This window comes from Bubalus kerabau, chromosome 7, assembly GCF_029407905.1.
Source record: "Bubalus kerabau isolate K-KA32 ecotype Philippines breed swamp buffalo chromosome 7, PCC_UOA_SB_1v2, whole genome shotgun sequence".
In the NCBI taxonomy this organism is placed as follows: domain Eukaryota; kingdom Metazoa; phylum Chordata; class Mammalia; order Artiodactyla; family Bovidae; genus Bubalus; species Bubalus kerabau.
In genome coordinates, this window is record NC_073630.1 from 121,619,071 (window position 1) to 121,640,539 (window position 21,469).

The 21,469-nt window shown below is 58.9% G+C and overlaps 1 protein-coding gene across 3 annotated transcripts in view; it reads right to left on the reverse strand.

Annotated features, from left to right (window-relative positions):
* PCGF3 (polycomb group ring finger 3) overlaps positions 1 to 21,469 on the reverse strand; it is a 47,267-nt gene that overhangs the window by 22,662 nt on the left and 3,136 nt on the right. The window contains exons 2-7 of one of the 3 annotated variants that reach the window (XM_055589332.1): positions 10,192 to 10,333; positions 9,732 to 9,879; positions 7,399 to 7,457; positions 6,108 to 6,225; positions 5,155 to 5,251; positions 4,477 to 4,532 (exon numbers count right to left, since the gene is read on the reverse strand). In XM_055589332.1, coding sequence (XP_055445307.1) covers positions 4,477 to 4,532; positions 5,155 to 5,251; positions 6,108 to 6,225; positions 7,399 to 7,457; positions 9,732 to 9,768 — 367 coding nt within the window. In that variant the 5' untranslated portion in view covers positions 9,769 to 9,879; positions 10,192 to 10,333. Of the gene's footprint in view, positions 1 to 4,476; positions 4,533 to 5,154; positions 5,252 to 6,107; positions 6,226 to 7,398; positions 7,458 to 9,731; positions 9,880 to 10,177; positions 10,334 to 21,469 lie in introns of those variants that run through there. The other 2 variants (XM_055589333.1, XM_055589334.1) reach the window with 2 other exon arrangements.

Sequence of the window (21,469 nt, forward strand, 5' to 3'; positions counted from 1 at the left end):
GTGCGTGTGCCAGGGTGTGTGTACCAGGGTGCATGTGCCAGGGTGTGTGTACCAGGGTGCGTGTGCCAGGGTGCGTGTACCAGGGTGCATGTGCCAGGGTGCATGTGCCAGGGTGCGGCCCGGGCCCCGTGCGTGTAGGTGCCACTGGCTCCCCCAGGACAGGCCTCCAGGTGTGCCTGACAGAAGAGTGCTCGTGGTGTCCACGGCTGGCAACCACGGCTCATTAGTCCTGGGGGGCTGGAGCCGCCCACCACAGGGGAGGGGTCTCTACCGGATGGAGGCGATGGAGTCGGGCAGCACGCAGCCTCCTGCCCAGTCGTCGGCCTCAGACACGAGTGGGGCCAGGCGGCGAGAGGACAGCTGTCCAGGCTGGGTCCTCGCACGCCCCTGGGAAGGGCCGACTCTCTGACACAGGTGGCTACCGAGGGGCAGCTCACACCCAGGTAACAAAGCGGCAGTCGCTGCTCAGGGCCACGTGGCAGGGAGCAAAGGAAATCTAACCCAGACCAGTAACCGCAAGGCACACTGTGGAAAGACCTGTGGGCAGGCGACCTGGTAAAGCTCGAGTCACTGCACATCTCTCCCCCTAAATACCACAAGCTCTGTGAAGGCCAGGAACATGCCCCGGTCATGTCCTAGACCCAGGCAGATGCTGCGAAATACCTGACTGTGCAGGAAAAAAACGAACGCGTGAGACAGCGGGCTAAAACGGAAGCAGGGAGGCCTCTCAGAACTGCCTGACGCACGAGAGCCAGCGCAGAGCTGGGGGGCACCGGACCCAAACACGCAAAGCCCAGTTTGCGCCACGTTTTGGTAATACTCACAATATTTCCAACTTGTTCATTGTTATTGTATTTGTTATGATATCTGTGATCAGGGAACTTTGATGTTATTATTTTAGTTTTTTTTTTCATTTTGTGTTTTTAACTAAGAGATATACACTACTTTTTAGCCATAGTGTTATTGTACACTCAGTAGCCCCCAGTATAACGTGAACACAACTTTTATATGCATTGGGAAACCAAAAGATTGATGTGATTCACCCTATTGTGATACTTGCTTTATTGCGACGGTCTGAGGCTGAACCTGCGGTATTTCTGAGGTCTGCCTGTACCTAGTTTTAATTCCTATTTCTTTAATTTTTACCTATCAAAATGAAAAAGAATGGAAAATAACAATACTCGATGTCAGATACACACAGGTATAGAAATGTCAATGGGGATAACTTTTCAGGAAGGTTGTCGTTCAGTAGCTAACCCGTGTCCAACTGTTTATGACCCCATGGACTGCAGCACGTGGGCTTCCCGTCCTTCACTACCTCCTGGAACTTGCTCAAACTCATGTCCATTGAGTCGGTGATGCCATCCAACCATCTCATTCTCTGTTGCCTCCTTCTTCTCCTGTCCTCAATATTTTCCAGCATCAAGGTGACTTACATAAACTGCTAGTAATGTATCCCAAGGAAATAACCAGTAAGTGTCTAAGGAAATAAAGCCTTATTTCCAACACTGAAGTATCAGAAACCACCTGCATACTTAGCACTGGGTAATGTGGGCTAGGCCAATCAGAAGCGTGCCTCCCTGCCAGCCTCCTCCTGTCCAGCAGACATGTCCAGATGGGACCGCAGAGCCTCAGAACCCCGCTCAACAGCACACATGAGACACACCACCCCCTCCCAACCATGGGTGAACAAGAAAAATCTAACCTAACTGCTGTGCTGGGACACACACCGGTGACACACGCAGGGACACACGCTAGTGACACGCAGGGACACACACTGGTGACACACGCTGGAACACGCCAGTGACACACGGACACATGCAGGGACACACACTGGTGACACGCAGGGACACACGCTGGGACACGCAGGGACACACGCTGGTGACACACGCAGGGACACATGCCGGGACACACGCTGGTGACACGCAGGGACACACACTGGTGACACGCAGGGACACACTGGTGACACACGCAGGGACACACGCTGGTGACACACGCAGGGACACATGCCGGGACACACACTGGTGACACACGCAGGGACACACGCCGGGACACACGCTGGTGACACGCAAGGACACACACTGGTGACACGCAGGGACACACACTGGTGACACGCAGGGACACACGCTGGGACACGCAGGGACACACGCTGGTGACACACGCAGGGACACATGCCGGGACACACGCTGGTGACACGCAGGGACACACACTGGTGACACGCAGGGACACACGCTGGGACACGCAGGGACACACGCTGGTGACACACGCAGGGACACATGCCGGGACACACGCTGGTGACACGCAGGGACACACACTGGTGACACGCAGGGACACACTGGTGACACACGCAGGGACACACGCTGGTGACACACGCAGGGACACATGCAGGGACACACACTGGTGACACACGCTGGAACACGCCAGTGACACACAGGGACACATGCAGGGACACACACTGGTGACACGCAGGGACACACGCTGGGACACGCAGGGACACACGCTGGTGACACACGCAGGGACACATGCAGGGACACACACTGGTGACACGCAGGGACACACGCTGGGACACGCAGGGACACACACTGGTGACACGCAGGGACACACGCTGGTGACACACGCTGGGACACGCCAGTGACACGCAGGGACACACTGGTGACACACGCTGGTGACACACGCAGGGACACACGCTGGTGACACACGCAGGGACACGCCAGTGACACGCAGGGACACACTGGTGACACACGCTGGTGACACACGCAGGGACACACGCTGGTGACACACGCAGGGACACGCCAGTGACACGCAGGGACACACGCAGGGACACACGCTGGTGACACACGCAGGGACACGCCAGTGACACGCAGGGACACACGCAGGGACACACGCTGGTGACACACGCAGGGACACGCCAGTGACACGCAGGGACACACGCAGGGACACACACTGGTGACACATGCTGGGACACATGCCAGGACACACACTGGTGACATGCAGGGACACACGCAGGGACACACACTGGTGACATGCAGGGACACACGCAGGGACACAGGCTGGTGACATGCAGGGACACACGCTGGTGACACACGCTGGTGACATGCAGGGACACAGGCTGGGACACCGGGACTCATGAGCTGTGGCTCCGCGGGACCACACCCGTGAAGTCCTGTGGACTGTCCCACCCGGGAGGGGCCAGAATCGCACGGGCCCTCTCCCTCCCACCTGCACCCGGGAACCTGGGGACCGAGGGCCTGGGATCAGCCAAACCGTGAGAGACGGGACGGCCCCGCCCAGAAGCTCCTGACGCTGACACGGAGTCAGCACCACCCTCCCAGCTTACAGAGGTGCTGAAGTCCCTGCTTCAAGAAGACTCCTCTTTGGGGAACAAATGGCAACATCTCTAGATGAAACAACAGGGAAGGGGGCCAAGCCGGCAGCTCTGGACTCCAGGTCGTAAGCACACCGGGTACTTTGTGAGATCTTAGCATGTTTAAGACACCCTAGAATAATGTTTAACCCTATCAGTATTTTATTTCCATGTATTCTTTGCCTTTCCCCAGCACTAGAAAATAAAGTATTAGTTGCTCAGTCATGTCCGACTGTTTGTGACCTTATGGACGGCAGCCGCCAGGCTCCTCTGTCCATGGGATTCTCCAGGTAAGAATACTGGAGTGGGTGGCCATTCCCTTCTCCAGGGGATCTTCCTGATCCACGAATTGGAACCGGGTCTCCCGCATTGCAGGCAGATTCCTTACCAGATATCTGAGCCACCATGGAAGTAGAAAACCCTTCAAATATCAAGATATGACAGTTTCTACAAATATTTACTCAGAAAATTTAAATTCTTCTTTCTTGAATGAATTCTGTGAACAGTGAAAGAAGACTTTAACAGTATTACTCCTTAAGTTGTGTCTTAAAAGTCAGATGTGACATCTACTGAGCTAACAGTGTTGAGAGAACACTCCCAAATGAACTGCTGCCTCTTATCTTGCAAAGAAAGTTGTGTTTCATCAGCTGGCACCGCCCCACCAGCCAGCACCCACTCTGAGTGGACCACCCTTCACCAAGGACAGGACAGTCTCAGGGCTCAGAACTGCGGAGAGAACATCCACTCTCAGGATACTTGTACCACACAGTATTTCTTCTCAAGCCTCATAAGATTGACTTAAAGCTTGTATTTAAAGTTTAAATCCCGTTAGACTTGGCCGACCAGGGCTCCCGGCGTCACCTCCGGGCTGCACAAGCAGGAGGCGCCCCCGCTCCGCCCCCGGGGCCTGGCCAGGGCTGCACACGTGCCGGGCACCGGGTGCCCCTGAACGCAGAGAGACACGTGAGCCAGGGTGGACGAGACCAGCGAGCAGATGGCAGGGAGCTCAGGGCGGGCCAAGCGAGATGTCCCAAGCCAGGACCCCCAAGCGAAAAGACCCTTGGAAGCCCTACTGAAGACACAGGGGTCCAGGGGGAGGTTCTGACGCTTACCCTCTTGGAGGCCTGGGACCAATTTGTAAACAATATCCTGCATGGTTCTGTCATGACTGGCAAAAGAACAGAACAGGTGGGTTAGCCAGAAACGTCAATCCTCAAATTCTCAAACCTTTTCCATGTAACAATAACACGCTCCACAATCGCAAACTGGAATTTTAGTTGAATTTTGCTTCTAGTTTGTACTTATAAAAACGTCTGTGCCAGCAAGAGTGACACAGGATCCGAGCTGACACATCAGAGTGTGGACTCCAGATGCTGGTGAACATTCAGAGAAGGACACAGGCAAGACCCCTTGGCGACCAGCGGCCCTCGCCCGCTGGGCTTCTCAAGTCCTGCAGGGGTCAGTCAGGCAGTCTCGGGCTGCACCAGACCAGAGGGGGTTTCTCAAACATCCCTGACCAGGACCTGTGCAAGGAGCACCTCTCATGTCTGGACACTCATGTTGATGTGAATGTGTGGATCACTCACACTCACACACACACACACACACGCATCCATGCACACAACAGAGCCGGCCTCCAGTACCCACGACACCCTCTGTACTTCCTACTCCCCAGCCCCACACCTTCTCCTAAAGCTCTATGGAGCCGCAAGGACAGGATGGGGGCGGAATGGGCCCGACATGCCTCCTGCAGGGCCCTTCCGGCATGGCCCCCACCCCGAGGCGCTCACCCGATGTACTGCAGGGGGTGGCTCTGGTGGATGACGATCCTGCAGGTGGGGCAGGTGTTGTTCTCCTCCAGGTACTTCACCAGGCAGCTGCGGCAGACTGAAGGGGGGGGCGGGCATCAACAGCAGGCAGGGGCACTCCTCCCGCTGGCCCCCTGCCCCGGGCCACCCGGGACAGGCCCGTCACCTGGGCCCACCTCCCACGGGGGACACAGACCGGAGGGGCAGGCGCCCTCACGCCCATCACGGGGCGCCTGTCACAGCAGTGACCAGATAAATTCTACGTTGGCCTAAGAGAGCGCCAGAACTTCTCTGCATGACCAAATGGGATAAGATTCAGTGAATGTAACACAAAACAGTCAGCCAATATCTAAAATACAATTACCTTCAAAACAAAATTTTTATCAAAACTGGCAAGCATCTTCTAAAGTGAGAAATATAAGATCAAAGATCCTCACTGTCAGAGGATTCGCTTAACCTTAGGAAGTGCCCTCAGCACCCTGGGCCAGCTCCCCAGGACCCAGCCTGCTGGTAAAGGCTGGCGGGGGGGAGGGGGGCGGCGCTTGAAGGAGCAGGACACCCAAGCTCAGCACCAGCTGCAAGCTAAAGCCTGCAACAGGCCAGCGGCCGTGGTGGGCAGGGAGCACAAAGTTTAAGGAATTCATTTGCAAATGGCAAAAAGAAACACTTTGGGCCACTAGAAACCAATATTCTGTCACACCACATGTAATGCTTTAGCTGTTACATACAAATAACTAAGTTTTTCTTGCATTTATTTAGCTTTCTCAAATGATACCTCTTATACTGAAATTACCCCTAGTGTTTTAACTTCAGATAACTTTTCTCATTTATCTTCAGGATCTCCTTTATTTCTGCTGCTGGGTCTTGCTCTGTGCTTGAGTAAATGCTCTGGGGAAAGAAGCCCAAGTGTTAGAGGACGAACACTCTGCACGCACATGTGTGCAGACACTCGGTCACCGTGGTCGCGTCGATGAGGTATCCACTACACAGGCGGCAGGTGATGTGGGCGTTTATGTCCCAGAGTTTAATCTTTCTGGTCAACATCTTTGGCTTCTGCAACAGAAAAAAGCATATTAACCAAAGTATGATGTAGTCTGATGTTTAATCAAAGGTTCAGATTCAACATAAATCCAGCTCCGGTGTGGCCAGGAGGAGCTCAACACGAGGAGGACTGAGGCCAGGTCCCCCCACTGCTCCCACCAGGCCAGGTCCCCCCCCTCAGCTCCCACCAGGCCAGGTCCCCCAGTTCTCACCAGGTCAGGTCCCTCTGCTCCCACCAGGCCAGGACTGCACCCTGCAACCCTGCTTCCACCATGAGACAGGCAGTCACCCCCAGTGGACCAGGTCACCCGCCCCGGGGCAGCACCAGGCTGCACACACGCTGCTGCTCCTCCCCTCCTCCCAGGCCGCCCGCCTGCTCCTCCTGCTCAGAACCCGCGAGGTCAGCCAGTGAGGTGGTGCAGGAGAGGTTTTTGGAGCTACAGGAGGGGAGGCCAGGGAGCCGGCAGGCTGTGCTGGGCAGGACAGGGTCCGTTTGGAGCTCTGGCTCCTCCGATAAAATAACACAGGTAAGCAGTCGGGGCCCGCGCCCCCCAGGAAGCACAGCACACAGCAGCATCTTAAGTCCAAACGTCTGTCACCGTACTCGGAGTGTGGACGTGCTGCCTCTGCCCCAGTGCTGTGGGCTCTCAAGGGCAGTTATCACCGCCCTAATAGAAGGCTGTGCAGGAGAAACAGCCCCTAAGATGCTACGTCCTCCCCAAAACCTATGTGTCACCTCACAGAGCAAAAGGCTCCTGAGACGGCATCCCCGCTGGAATGCCCGGGTGACCGTGTCGCCACAGGGCCCTTCTGGGGCGCAGGAGGCTTAGAGAAGATGTGGGAGAAGCTGCCTGCAGGCTATGAGTGAGAAGGGCTCCAGCAGCGGGAAGCTCTGAGACGAGCAGCGCCGCCCACACCTGGTCCGCAGCCCTGGACGCCCAGCCGGCAGCACCAGCCAGTGAGACCCTGAGGCTTCACTCAGCCACCAGCTTCCGGGACACTTGCTGTGGTTCGAGCAGGACACTCATCTGGATGCTACACTGTGCAGGGTGCAAGGAGCTTCCACAACCAGGATCACTGACAACTCTGCCCAGAGGCAGAAACGCCCCGGGAGATGGAGGCCAAGGCCCAGGAGGCCCACGGCAGCCCTGGGCACTGGGCTGGCCTGGCACAGTGAGGCCTCACCTGCAGACCAGTGTACACGGCTCCTGGCTCCCGCACAGATGTTCCCGGCTCAGTGCTGTCTGAGGATAGGCAGAGGGAAGGAGACGGCTGAGCGGGCCGATGATGCCGCATCAGACCCCGGGGAGGCCCCAACCAGACTAAACCATCACCTTACACACCCAGAAGCGACCATCAGCACAGACTGAGGCACCCAGTACGGCGCTGGGCACAGGCCACCTGGAAACGCGAGGGCCGCTATGCCGGCAAGGACGCCCGTGATGGTCACAGCAAGTAGGACGGGAGGCTCGCAGGCATGAGCCAGCACAGGGTCCCCACCAGAGAGCCCTTTCCCGCGGCCCCGAGCTGTCAGGAGAGACGAGGTCACTCCCACAGGGGCTCCGTGGGCCCTGGGAAGCAAACCTAAGTCTGAGGAGCAAGACACGCGGCGTCACAGTCAGCAGGCGCTGTGCGCAGCCTGCCTGACTGCTCGGACTGCTGAGACCGGCGCCGTGAAGAAGGGCCTGTGCGCCCCGTGGACCCGGAAGAGACAGGCGGTAACGCAAGGCGGGAGGAACCCGATTCTTCGCCCAGCGAAGTGAAGCAGAGATGGGAGGGCACCAACTGAGAAGTCCACTGGACGCTGGGGCCTGGGGTGCGATCTACCACCTGCCCGACGGAGCCCAGCACCATGCCCTAGACTCACTGGGCACTGTTCACACACCCAACAGGCTCACACTTGCCACCAGCCCGACCGCCAGGCCAAAACCGGCTCCCAATCACACAGACCAGGGTCAAGGTCGGTGTGAACTCATCTTTAGAGGCAGCAGGCAAACAGATAGACGCGTGTGCACGAATGTGGACACGCCCACTCGCTCTACAGACGTGTGTGCATGCCCACTCTACAGATGTGTGTGCACGAGTACATGCACGCCCACTCTACAGACGTGTGTGCACGAGTGTGTGCACGCCCACTCTACAGACGTGTGTGCACGAGTGTGCACGCCCACTCTACAGACGTGTGTGCACGTGAGTGTGGCACGCCCACTCTACAGACGTGTGTGCACGTGAGTGTGGCACGCCCACTCTACAGACGTGTGTGCATGAGTGTGGGCACACGCACTCTACAGACGTGTGTGCACGAGTATGTGCACGCCCACTCTACAGACGTGTGTGCACGCCCACTCTACAGACGTGTGTGCATGTGTGTGCACGCCCACTCTACAGATGTCTGTGCACACGAGTGTGGGCATACCCATTCTACAGACGTGTGTGCACGTGTGTGCACGCCCACTCTACAGACGTGTGTGCACGTGAGTGTGGCACGCCCACTCTACAGACGTGTGTGCACATGAGTGTGGCACGCCCACTCTACAGACGTGTGTGCATGAGTGTGGGCACACCCACTCTACAGACGTGTGTGCACGAGTATGTGCACGCCCACTCTACAGACGTGTGTGCACGAGTGTGGGCACGCCCACTCTACAGACGTGTGTGCATGTGTGTGCACGCCCACTCTACAGATGTCTGTGCACATGAGTGTGGGCATACCCATTCTACAGACGTGTGTGCACATGAGTGTGGCACGCCCACTCTACAGACGTGTGTGCCCGTGTGGGCACGCCCACTCTACAGACGCGTGTGCCCGTGTGGGCACGCGCACTCGCCCTCAGCTCTGCCCCCTGGGAGTGACCGCTGTGGGGTAGCCCTGGGCCGAGGGCCTGCACCGCCTCTGCTGCAGGAGCCAGCACCGCTGGGCGCTCCGCCAGCCCTGGCCCCTGGGAGTGACCGCTGTGGGGCAGCCCTGGCCGGGCGAGGACCCGGTGGGCCTCTGTGCTTCCAGCCGAGACAGCAACCATCACTGCTGGCGGCCAGCGGAGCAACACAGGAGCCTATGAGGCCACACGGACAGACAGGCAAGGAAGGGGCACCCTTTCTCACAGAACGTGAGCTGGTAAATGGAAGGCAGGCTGGCAGCAAGGGTCGCCACCCAAGGACAACCGCAGGGACGCTGACTCGGGAAGCCTCGGTGGGGGTCAGCGGGGGGGCGACTTCACCGAGGAAGCGAAGGTGCACGAGGTCTCCACACACTCAGCAGCCCCGAGGAGGGCAGGGTCCTCAGGAAGAAAGCCCTGTGCGTCCCCAACGGCATGACGGGTGACACCCAGGCAAGGGCCCCTATGCAGGGGCGCCCCTACCAAAGCCTGAGCCCCACGGGGGGCCCGGCCTCCAGCTCTGCCCACACGGCCCCCCACGCCAGTCAGGTGCGTGACCAGCCATGCTTGCAAGCAGCCAACGCCCGCTGTCGCCCCACCTCGGCCAGGACCCGGGGGCCTGCGCGGGAAGCCCGTGCCCACCTCCTCGAGGCCGTCGTCGCTCCTGCTGCCTCTGCATCGGCCGCCGCGTCTACGGGTGCGCTGCGCTCACGCCTCGTCTGCTGCGCCCTCCGTGCTCTGGCTCCTCACGTCTGCGCCTTCCTTGCGTCTCTCGCGGTGTTTCCATTTTCTAGCACAGAAATGGCACCTGCTGTTCAAGGTCACGTCACTTGTGTGACATACACAGCCCTGCAGTTACGTTTCTTGTAGAAGCTATGAAGAACCCCATGTAGCAGACAGTGAAATGGAGCTGATCAGAAAGACTAATCAGAAAAAACTGGAATACATGTCAGTAACTGTGTTCGAACCTGCTCTGGAGCCATCAGAGATGAAATTTTAAAGGAGCTACAAGGCACTGACTTTTTCTACGGCTACAACAGAGTAAGTGGAAAACAAAGTGTAATTCGAGGTAAGCTTAATCCACTCACATGCACTGCGTTACCTGTACACAGAGCCAGTCTTCTGCTACATTTTGAAGCCCGTGGAGACACAGGGACGGGGTGTCACCCACGCGCGCCGTTCCACGGAGCCCGCCCTCGCACAGGCAGCTTCAGCTGCTCAGGTCCACAGGTCTCTTCCTTTACCTACTCGGAACAAAAAGAAAAGCAAGCTTGGTTGACGGTGAAGCACCCGCAGGAGCCATGGCGACGGGCAGCCCCGACAGGAGCCTGGTGGCTCGAGGCCCGGGGGCTGGTGGTGGTGGGGAGGCTGAGGACAGCTGCGGCTGCCCCACATGCCCGGGGGCCCAGAGAAGCTCCCGGGGAGGCGGTGGGCTTTGGGTGACCTGGCAGGAGGCTGAGAGAGCAGCCATGTGACTCCTGGACTGCTTTCGCAGTTCCTGCCCTGGAAGGTGTCCCCAGGGCAGCTCACCCAGGGAAGCCACACGAGGACTCCTGCAGGCTCCGTGCGGGTTCTGGGCCACCGCAGGGGACAGACATGCCAACGGGCACGTGTGTGCGCGGATGGCGGCGCCAGGCCTGTGGCCAGCGAGCACAGTGCAGGGCTGGGGCAAGCGGCAGCAGAGAAGCAGGCAACCAGGCCCCTGCAGGACTCAGCCACCGTCAGGGAGACGTTCCCAGAGCTCCGGGGGGAGGCGGGGAGGGGGCCTGCACTCAGCGTCGCTGGGACCTGGCCAGTGACACAGGCACAGACGCTGCACGTGCGACCTCAGAGGTCAGGGAGCAGGGGACACAGATCCCCAGAGCCAACGTTCTCAAAGAGAAGATGGACAGGAAGTGATAAACGCCATGAGCAGGCATGCCGTTCAGACACCGCAGGTGACAGGACAAACCAGAGCAGCAGAGGAGGTCGGGAGAACAGGGGGCCCAGAACACCTCCCTAAAGTCACATGTGAGCAACATTAGAATGTCAGGAATAACTTCATGCCAACAGAGCTGAAAACTCCTAAGGAATTTGACAAACTGCTTGAAAACAGCTCACAAGAAGTGAGGTGAATGGAAACAGAATCGAGAGTTCTGGACCCCTAAGGACACTAAGCCAGGCGGGTTCTGCCAAACCTGCGTGTGGCAGCCTGCCCCAGACAGACACGTCCGAGCACACAGTGGGTGGTGTTCCCGACTGTGGGCGAGGCTGCACAGCACAGGCCAGGAGGCCCGGGGGACGCAGACCAGCAGCAGCTGCAGCACCGCCTGCAGAGCGTGCAGGAGGCACCCTGGAACCTGAGGGGCTGCGCCTAAGAAACGAATGCCGTCTACGACAAAAGCTAAAAGGGCAGAGAGGCTAAGATCTCCCCAGAGACACACACTCTCAGCAAGTTAAGAGCAGAAGGAACTTCCCCACCGGAACAAAGCTCTGCATCTAAGAGACACTAACACTTCCATCCCCTGGAAGGTTCACGCCTGACTGCAGAGCTCTCTTCCCAGCAGCCGCCTGCAGGGAGCAGCTGCAGCTGTGTGTCTCCTGGACGCAGAGGCAACCAGAGGTCAGCGCCAGCGGGACGCATGACCGGACAGGTGCTCCGAGACAGCAACTGCTCCATGACGCTGGGCACTTCCGCGCGTGTAAACACCACCACCCTAAACAGCGTACTTCACCAAAAAACCCACCGAACACGAGCATCACTCTAGTGGGGAGAATTCTCCCTTATCCCAGGCATCTCCTGACAAGCATCCCCGAACAGCTGATTCCAGGCAGATGGAGACCAGATGTGTGAGGCACGACGCGAGCTGGGGAGGACACACGCACCCTGCTTGGCCGTCACCAGCCCTGCGGTCCTGTCGGGCAGCTCCGCTGCGGGGCACGGCCCCTGCCCTGACCCCATCTTGCTGACACCTCCTGAGTCTGATGTGTCAGGGTGTCCTGAGTGGCAGATACAATGCCATATATGTGTACACAAGATCTTTAATTTTAAAAAATGAAACCAAACAATAATGCAACACTTCAGACAGTCGGTTGCCCCTCCTTGCGCCAGAGGCCTGGGGGCACCATCCTTTGGCCCCACAACCCTCGACACCAGCGCCGTCCACTAGGCCGTCCCACGCGGAGGCAGCATGGCCGAGCACTGACCCCTACTGCTACCAGGCTGATGGCTGAGACTTGGCGGAGAGGCCAGTGGGGATGGCCGTGGCTGGTGCCTGGGAACCTGGCTGGTGACAGTTTCCACCGGTGACTTAAAGCTTCCCTGAAAGCTCAGCGGGGTACTCGGGAGCTGAGGGCCTGCCAGGCAGGAGCCTCCGTGAGAGCCCCGTGGGCCCTGGTCTCTGGGGCAACAGCCCTTCCTGTCGCTGAGCGCATCCATCCTGACTCCTTGGGGAGAGGGCTCTGGACGCGGTGCCGGGTCCCCTAAGGCTTGTCCCATCTGCCGCCTCCTTCACAGATTCTGCTGTGACCTTTGACTGAAATAACCCACAGGCCTGCGCATGAGGAGTCCATCCGTGCACCTGCGCACCTGGGGCACACCCCTCAGCCTCTCGACGCCCCGGGCCTGCCGGGCCTCTACATGTCTGCCCAGACAAGCCCGTCTGGGCCAGAGACGGTGACTGAGGCCTGGCTGCCCTGGGGGCCCTGACCCTGCTGCGGCCTCGTCCCCTCTGCTGCTCCCCCAGGGCACCGTGGCACCTCTACCCCCTTCCCTGGGCTCCAGGCTGATCCAGGCCCCACCCTCCTGCTCCTGCTTCTCAAGGGCTCTGACGGCCCAGCAAGCTCTTCTCATCTGGAACCTTCCACACCTCCCTCCTGACACAGCCTGCCTCCACAGGACACCCCACCCCACGACTCAGTCACCCCCCGCCCAGTCTTCTGTCTTCTACTCCACAAAGTCCCGGTGACAAGGACATCATCAGCCCCCCAAGATATAAGGCCACTGCCCACCTGCAGCCCCGCTGACCCCTCCCGCCACCGGGGGGTGCAGCAGGGGCCAAACACTGGCCTCAGCCCCGGACGCTGCAGAAGGGCCAGGCCGCACGCCGCACGCCGCACGCCTCTCAGGGTCACTCCAGAACTCAGCGGCATTCACTCCTGCATGAAGAGGCCCTTCTTCTGTCCATGCATCTCGGACCACTGCCCTGTCCAGAACCCTGTCCACCTGTGTGCAACACCCTGGACGCCACAGCCCCACGTGACACACTTGTGTGACACACACACCCCCTTTCCTCCTCCAGGAAAACACACCAGGCTTGTGCTGCATAAAAGTAGTAGACACAGTCACTAACCACAGCTGGAATTCCTCACTGAACGCAGCTAAGGAGAAAGCCTTCTCAGTGTTAACCTGCGACACTCACTGCTGCTCCCTGCGTGCCGCGCACGTGCACTGGCCTCACTTCCACCGACACTGCAAACACACACAGCCTCGTTCACACTCACAGGCATCCTCACACTCACAGGCATCCTCAGACCCTCAGCTGCTGTGAGGACGCCTCCCCACACCAGTGCCGAGAACCAGGCACAGTCCGGGCTCTCTGCCTGTGGCTGTGGCCAGGTGTGACCAGGGGGCCCCATGGCTCCAGCCAGTGGCTCCAGCTCCATGGTCCACAGCCAGTCCCCGCTCCCTGCCCTCAGGAACCCTGAGAAAGAACTACCTCCCCACACAAGCCCACCCTGGTCATGCTTCCTTCTATCGACGTATCTTAGGAGAACCTTACTGTTTTTGATTTATTTTGCAGTTAGTGCTGCTAAACTTTATTTTCCTAGGAAACCGGTCATCAAATTTATTGTCACAGAATTGCTCAGAGTAGCCTGAAAACGTATTAAACAGCTTCACTGGGGAACATCTGACAAGTGACACATACTTTAAAGGGCCCCTTGGGCCCTGGTTCTGGATGCTGTGTAGACAGGGCCAGGCAGCCTCCTGAGACTCACCGAGCGGCCACGTGGATGGGCAGCTCACCCCTTCTGTTCTGAGTGGTCCCCACCCTGACTCTCAGCCCCCTTGCCCACAGACAGACACCTGCCTCTGTCCCTCAGGGTTGCGGGAACGAGGGTGCCGTGAGGAGCGGTGGCCACAGCACTGTGTGGATGGCCCGCTGGGGAAACGCCCACTGAGGACATCACCTGTGCCCGCCCGCCCCGTGTGAGCCTCCGCTGCCCTGGGGGCCAGCCTTCCGCCCCTTCACTTCATCCTCGCCCCAACACCAGAGCCCCCACCAGCCTCTGTGCCCACAGGCCTTCCCTGGACATCACCGTGGCTCCCAAATGGATGGCAGAGCCACCAGGACGCCCCCAACCACGTGTACCACCAATTCTTTCTCCACAGACACTGTGAGCCTGACCACCTCAGAAAAGCAACCCCGATGCCCCCGAGAAACCAATCGCAGGGCCCTGACCGCGGATGAGCCGAGCCCTCCCCACGCTCCCCGTCAGTCTCCCCGTTCACGCCAGCGCCTCCGTCCACGGCGGGGCCCATCCGCGTCCAGCTCCGTCCCCCGTGGCCTCACTCACCTCTCGGCTGTGTACACACCCGGCAATCCATCCTCAAAGGGCCATCAGACAGCAGCGAGACTCTGGACGAGTCACCCGAGCTCGAGTCTGAGCCCATTCGTCGTCTTGTCCCCAGCTGTCAGCTGCCCAGGGTCTGTGCCCTGCGACCCCACAGGGGTCAGCATGCCACGTCCAGCAGGGGGCCCACCCCAGAGCCGGTGTCCAGTCAACCTGAGATACTCCTGACGCCCTCTAAGAACTCCAGGAAACCTATCCGTTTATTTTCACGCAGAGCTGACGAAGTGTGGCCCCTGCTCCCTGCACATGCCCTCTTCTCCTGACCAGCCACGCCAAGCAGAGGTCCACACTCAGCTCCTGCCCCTCCGCCTGGGGGAGCGGGCCAGGCCGCCCGCACCGAGTCCCCAGCAGGTGCCTGGGAAAAGCCCTGCTCTGTTGGGCCCTCCGAGTCCTTCTCCTTGCAGCTGGCCTGTCCACGCCGGGCCCCGGTGACCTCGCTCACACAGCTGTCGTGGGCGTCTGCCCTGTCCTGCTCACCAGGCAAGCGCGTGTCGGGTCATGGGACCCAAACGTTGTCTGGCGGCAGCAAGGTGTCTGCAGGAGTCCCGGAGCACAGCCAGCCTGGGGCTCTGCACTCAGAGCGGCGCTGCTAGCCCAGGTCGTCCATGGTGCCTGCGCCCCGCTCGGCGCAGCTCGGGGGACCTCCACTGTGAAGTCCTGTGAAGCTCAGGGAGCTCCACAGCCCCCGTGGGCCCTGCAGTTCTAGGACATTCTACCTGCAGTCCCACCTGGGGTCCTTGCAGGACTGTACTCTCAGCCGGACTATTCCCGCTCCGGGCCCACTTGCTGGCTCACTCCCAGCAAGTCTTGTCTCGAGCATCCCCTCCCCAGTGAGCTCTTTGAGACCATCCTAAGGTCCACACCCACGTGAATGACTCCGAGCCTTCCCCCTCCAACCCTTAACTGACCACTTTGTTATTACTGGCACCTAGATTACACTGTCAGGCATGTGACCGGGAACGCTGAAAATTCAACAGACAGGCTGTATGATAAAATTGAGAAAATCTGTCCAAAGGCTAGAAAAGACGGGATATAGAAGAAATGCCACATCCAACCAACAGGTGCTCCAGAAAAGGGAAAACAGACAAGAAGCTCTGCCAGACAGTCGAGCCGGGCTGGGAGCACACGCATTGCGCGCACTCATTCACAGGCGACACTTCATGACCTGGAGAAAATGATTTGTGTGTCTCCAGCTGGGAGAGCCAGACGGCAAGGGCCCTGGTGCTGCCCACGTCCACGCAGGTCCCCGAACCTGAAGACATCAAGGGCGCGAGTGAGAGTCCTGAAGGCTCTGGGGCAGGAGGAGCCGGAGGGAGGGATCGCCTGCACCAGCCTCCTCACCTGCAGCGCCCGACTCCAAGGAGTCCAAGGAAAGACACCTGGGACGTAGGATTCTACATCCAGCCAGACGACTGACCCAGACAACTGGCAGAGGCCTCGGGATACGCGCACAGGACACCCTGAGGCACACGAGCCGGGTGGGCGCACAGGGCACCCTGAGGCACGGCACGAGCCAGGTGGGCACACAGGACACCCTGAGGCACACGAGCCGGGTGGGCGCACAGGACACCCTGAGGCACACGAGCCGTGTGGGCGCACAGGACACCCTGAGGCGCACGAGCCGGGTGGGCGCACAGGACACCCTGAGGCGCACGAGCCGGGTGGGCGCACAGGACACCCTGAGGCATGAGCCAGGTGGGTGCACAGGACACCCTGAAGCGCGGCACGAGCTGGGTGGGCGCACAGGACACCCTGAGGCACACGAGCCGGGTGGGCGCACAGGACACCCTGAGGCACACGAGCCAGGTGGGCGCACAGGACACCCTGAGGCACATGAGCCGGGTGGGCGCACAGGACACCCTGAGGCACATGAGCCGGGTGGGCGCACAGGACACCCTGAGGCATGAGCCAGGTGGGCGCACAGGACACCCTGAAGCGCGGCACGAGCTGGGTGGGCGCACAGGACACCCTGAGGCGCACGAGCCGGGTGGGCGCACAGGTGCAGTGAGTGCGGGGCGCTGGCAGGCCGGCCACTCCAGCGGTGACCGAGGAACGACGTGTGGAGAGATGTCCCCACTCCGACCTGGGCGGGGGCTGCCGTGCAGACAGGGGCAGGGGCCCCACAAGCCCAGCATGAGGCCTCCAGCTGGGACCAGGGACGCGGACAGAGGACCAAGGAGGGCACAGGGCGTGGGGGGGCAGCAGGCAAAGTGAGGCAGGAGGGAAGTGCGGCCAGAGAGCAGGCTTGACTCACAGCCTCACCCACTTCCCACTCAGGTCCAAGCTTCGAAGAAGCACAGAAAACACAGCGAAAGGGCTGAGGCCCCAAGACCCCGCTGCAGGCGGCTGCTGTAAACCCTGCCCAGGGGCAGACACACGAGCCCTCCACCAAAGAGACCGACTCAGGCAGAACCAGGGACCCGGCTGGGCTCCCCAAGGGGTCTCAGATCTGTGCCTCAACACTTCTCCTCGTCACCCCCAGCCCACGTCTGAGCTACAACAGCCGGCTGGCCTGGCCGTGGTGCCGGGAAGCCCCAGGGAGAACACCACCTCACTCGGTTCGCAGGTGCCCCTGGGGGGTCACACCAAACAGGGGATTCAGGGGCTGAGACTCCGGGAGCCTTGGAAGGGAGGGGCAAGTGGGTTTCGCGTTTGGGGAGTATGAATCTGGGGGGGCCAGAGGGAAGACGATCAAAGGCAGAATTCTGAGATGGTCGCAAGGCCCTGGGCCCTACCGGACACACACCTCTGCTCTCACCATCCCACCTACTGCTAAAGGGGTTTTTGAAGATGTAATTAAGGTCTTAAATCAGCTGACCTTACAGCAGGGCAAGCATCCAGAAGCCTGACCAAACTGCACCGTCTTTCAGAGCTGTTTTCTCAGCTAGTGGCAGAAGAGCAGGTCACAGCAGAAGGCAACATGCCTCGACGGCCCTCGGCCCCCAGGCAAAGAACCGCAGGGCTTCAGGGCCAGAGCGGGCCCGCTGGTGACTCCCTGACAAGGGCCGCCCCGCACACCGACCTCGGCCTGGAGCCCCGGGCAGTGGAGTCAGCCACGCTGCCGGGCTTCTGACCCACGGAGCTCTGACACGTAAGTGGGCGCCCTTTCAAGCCACTACGTGTGTGGCCATTCGTTTTCCAGCAAAAGAAAATGAGACAACAAGGTCTGGGGAAATGAAAGCTGCTAGCTTCTAGAAGAAAGGGCGAGTTTCCCAAACAAGTCGAAAACAAAGTAGCCACCACCTCTGGAAATGCTCTCATCCGGCCCCCATTCTCACAGCTCCAGAGACAAGAGTCAGGCTAATAAACACGTGGAGGAGGCAAGAACCCCTTGGTATGGACTGAACTGTGCCCCTCAAGCGCACGTGTTCAAGCCCCAATCCCGTCTCCACACACGGGGCCTCTGTGAGGCTGACTCATGCGTCGGGGCTGACGGGTGAGCACCCTGCCGGGAAGGGGCCAGACTGCTACCAGTCTGCCTGTGAGGGCGAGAAGGCCCGTCCAGGCCAGGAACCAAGCCCACTGGCACCCTGAGCTTGGACCTCAGCCTCCCTGAACCGCCCTATCTGTGGGGGTCTCATCCCGGCAGCGGTGCGGAGACCCCGTCTCCCAGTTCCTTCTCGGGGTGGCTGCTGCAAAGCAGGGAAGACAATTGCCTCTCGTAGTTCCCGTCTCCAGGGTACAGAGGAAGTTATTCCACCCAGAGGAAATGCTACTCCACAGCAGAACTCATATTTTCCCTGACAATGTCAAAAACTTTCTACCCACTAAACCTTTTATAAAGTCCGCTAAAAGCAACACAGCTGACCCGAGTGGGACTCGCCTCCGTGCGCCTGTGACGACGAGAAAGCGTCCCCGGACGCCTGTCACACACAGGCGGGGCGGCTGAGGCAGCCCCCGGCGAGAGCGGCGCCGCTCCCAGGGCAGCTCGGCTCCTCGGGCTCCCCGGAGCCTCGGCCCAGCCCACGGCACAGGAGCGAGGGCAGCACTGAGTGCGGGACGCACGGCCTGCCAGCACAGCACGGAGTCCCCACAGCCTCCGCGAGGCGTCTCTCACCCAGGAGGGGCCCAGCACCCCCGTCCTCAGGGTAAACAGGGGACACAGACAAAGGTGGACAGCACCCTGAGTGAAGAATCAGAAAAACTCACAAGTGATGGCTGGCCTGGAAGTTTCTGCTGTGGGGAGCCCGAAAGGGTGGGAGGACCCCAGTGCCACGCGGGGAGCCACCCGCCTCTCAGACGGAAAACGCCCAGGAAGACCTTCCTGAGCCACGCGGGGCGAGCTGAGAGTGGACAGGAAATGAGCCCGTACGTGGCGTAGCGTCCACTTCTCAGTGTGACCACGATGGCGCAGTTGTGTGCAGACTGTCTTCTCACCAGCGTCACGTGCTGTGAATCACCTACGGAACGAGGCAGGCGGTCTGCAGCTACTTCAGATGATTCAACCATAACTGTGTGTTTGGAGAAACCAATAAGCAAATGTGGCAAAACACACACAAGTGCTGAGTCCAGGGTTAGGGCGGCGGGTGCTCATTGTCTCATTCCTGTTTTCTCCACTGTGTTCTTTTTTTTTCCTCAGAAACTTTGGTAAAAAACTAAAAGGGGCTTTGCTGGTGGCTCAGTGGTAAAGAATCTACCTGCCACCGCGGGAGACATGGGTTTGACCCTTGATCTGGGAGGATTCCACACCCTGGAGCAGCTTAGGCTCATGCACCACACCTGCTGGACCTGTGCTCTGGAGACGATGGTCCCCAGCGAGAGGCCCCTGCACTGAGAAGCCCTCATCCCACGACGGGAGAGCAGGCCCCGCGCCCCATGACGGGAGAGCGGTCCTCAGTCTCCATGACAGGAGAGCAGGCCCTGCACCCCACGACGGGAGAGCGGGCCTCAGTCTCCATGACAGGAGAGCAGGCCCCGTGCCCCATGACGGGAGAGCGGGCCTCAGTCTCCATGACAGGAGAGCGGGCCTCAATCTCCACGATGGGAGTGCAGGCCCCGCGGCCCACGACAGGAGAGCGGTCCTCAGTCTCCACGACGGGAGAGCGGGCCTCAATCTCCACGATGGGCGAGCAGGCCCCGCGCCCCACGGCGGGAGAATGGTCCTCAGTCTCCATGACGGGACAGCGGGCCCCGCGCCCCACAGTGGGAGAGCAGTCCTCAATCTCCACGATGGGAGTGCAGGCCCCACGCCCCACGACGGGAGAGCGGTCCTCAGTCTCCACGACGGGAGAGCAGGCCTCAATCTCCACGATGGGCAAGCGGGCCCCGAGCCCCACTGCGGGAGAACGGTCCTCAGTCTCCATGACGGGACAGCGGGCCCCGCGCCCCACAACGGGAGAGCGGGCCCCACTCACAACCAGAGAACAGCCTGCGTAGCAACAAAGACCCAGTACAGCCATACGTAAATAAATAATTTTTTTTAAAGTAAAACTAACTTAAAACAAAAGCAGAAGAGGCTGACCCTTCTCAGCCCCTCATCACCTGTGACTGCGCCCTGCACCTGCGTGTTCTCACCAGGCAGCTGCAGGCGAGCAGGTAGTCCTGGGTGATCCACGGAAGGCATTAATGCACACATCAGCTCCAGAACAGGGCCGCAGAAGGAAGCAGGTCAGCTTTTAGCTAGCTGAGCACCTTCTACGTGCCAGGCCCTGCTGAAAATCAGCAAACATAACAGCTGACAAGACCCCCCGCAACGAAACCTACTGGGCCGCCACGAGACGCACAGAGGACCCACAAGTTGGCCAGGAACTTCAGGGAGAGCTGTGGACACCTTCCTACTCTTTGCTTTCTCGTGTCAAACACCTGGAATTTGCTGTTAGTGTGGGAATGTCCAGCAAATATTGATGTGTTGGCAAAAAAAAATTCACCTAAGCATTAGAAGTTCTCTTCAAAAAAAGAAAATAAGCCTAATACCTAGTTTTTAAAGACAGTCTAGTTACTTTTAAAATAGCTCACTTTTTTACAACAGTGAAAAACTATCAACTTGCAGAACTGAGGAACAGTTCCATTTTTTGAAGCATAATGAATTGTGCAGCATGTTTGCAATAGCAACAGCAAATATCAGAAAGGTAGTAAGAAATTGTCCTCAAACCTCAACATATTGCAATAGAAAAGAAAATTACCTTTCAACTTCAAATTCGATTCTGACCATTAGCCAAATAAAACTATGAAATAACAAATCCTGTCATTCAGTAAATTAAAGAGTAATAGTAAGGCTAACACAAACTTTGCTTATAACCCAAATAAGGAAGTGTAATCACTGGGAAGGACCCTGCTTCACCCAGCAAGGTGGAGACCTAGCAGCTCCAGACAGCAGGGTGGCAGGAGAGGACGCCCCCTACACGTGGGACCCAGTCAAGGGCAGCGGGCCCCACGTGGGTGCCCTTCATAGCCTTCACGGTGCTGCAGCGCTGCCCCGGCACCAGCAAGCCCAGGCACCCAGGAGGGGAGGCGTGGGCTGAGAACCAGGCCCCAGCACACAGGTTCCTGGAGCATTCTTCCCTTCGAGGGTCAAATATGCAAAACATCTTGGATCTCTCACTTCAAAAATGTCTTAGAAACATCAGTTTATAATTCCCAGAGCAAAATAACTGGCAGGAATCAAAGTTTCAGAAACAACTAAAATCACTGCACTTGAAGCTTCAAACAACTCTACATCTCTGACACACATGCCTACAATTTAACTACGTGTGGGGTGGGGGCTTATGGTTTGCTGCAAGTGTTCTAGGCTAACTCCTAAAAATCTTTCCTATTTGTAACTTCTCTCC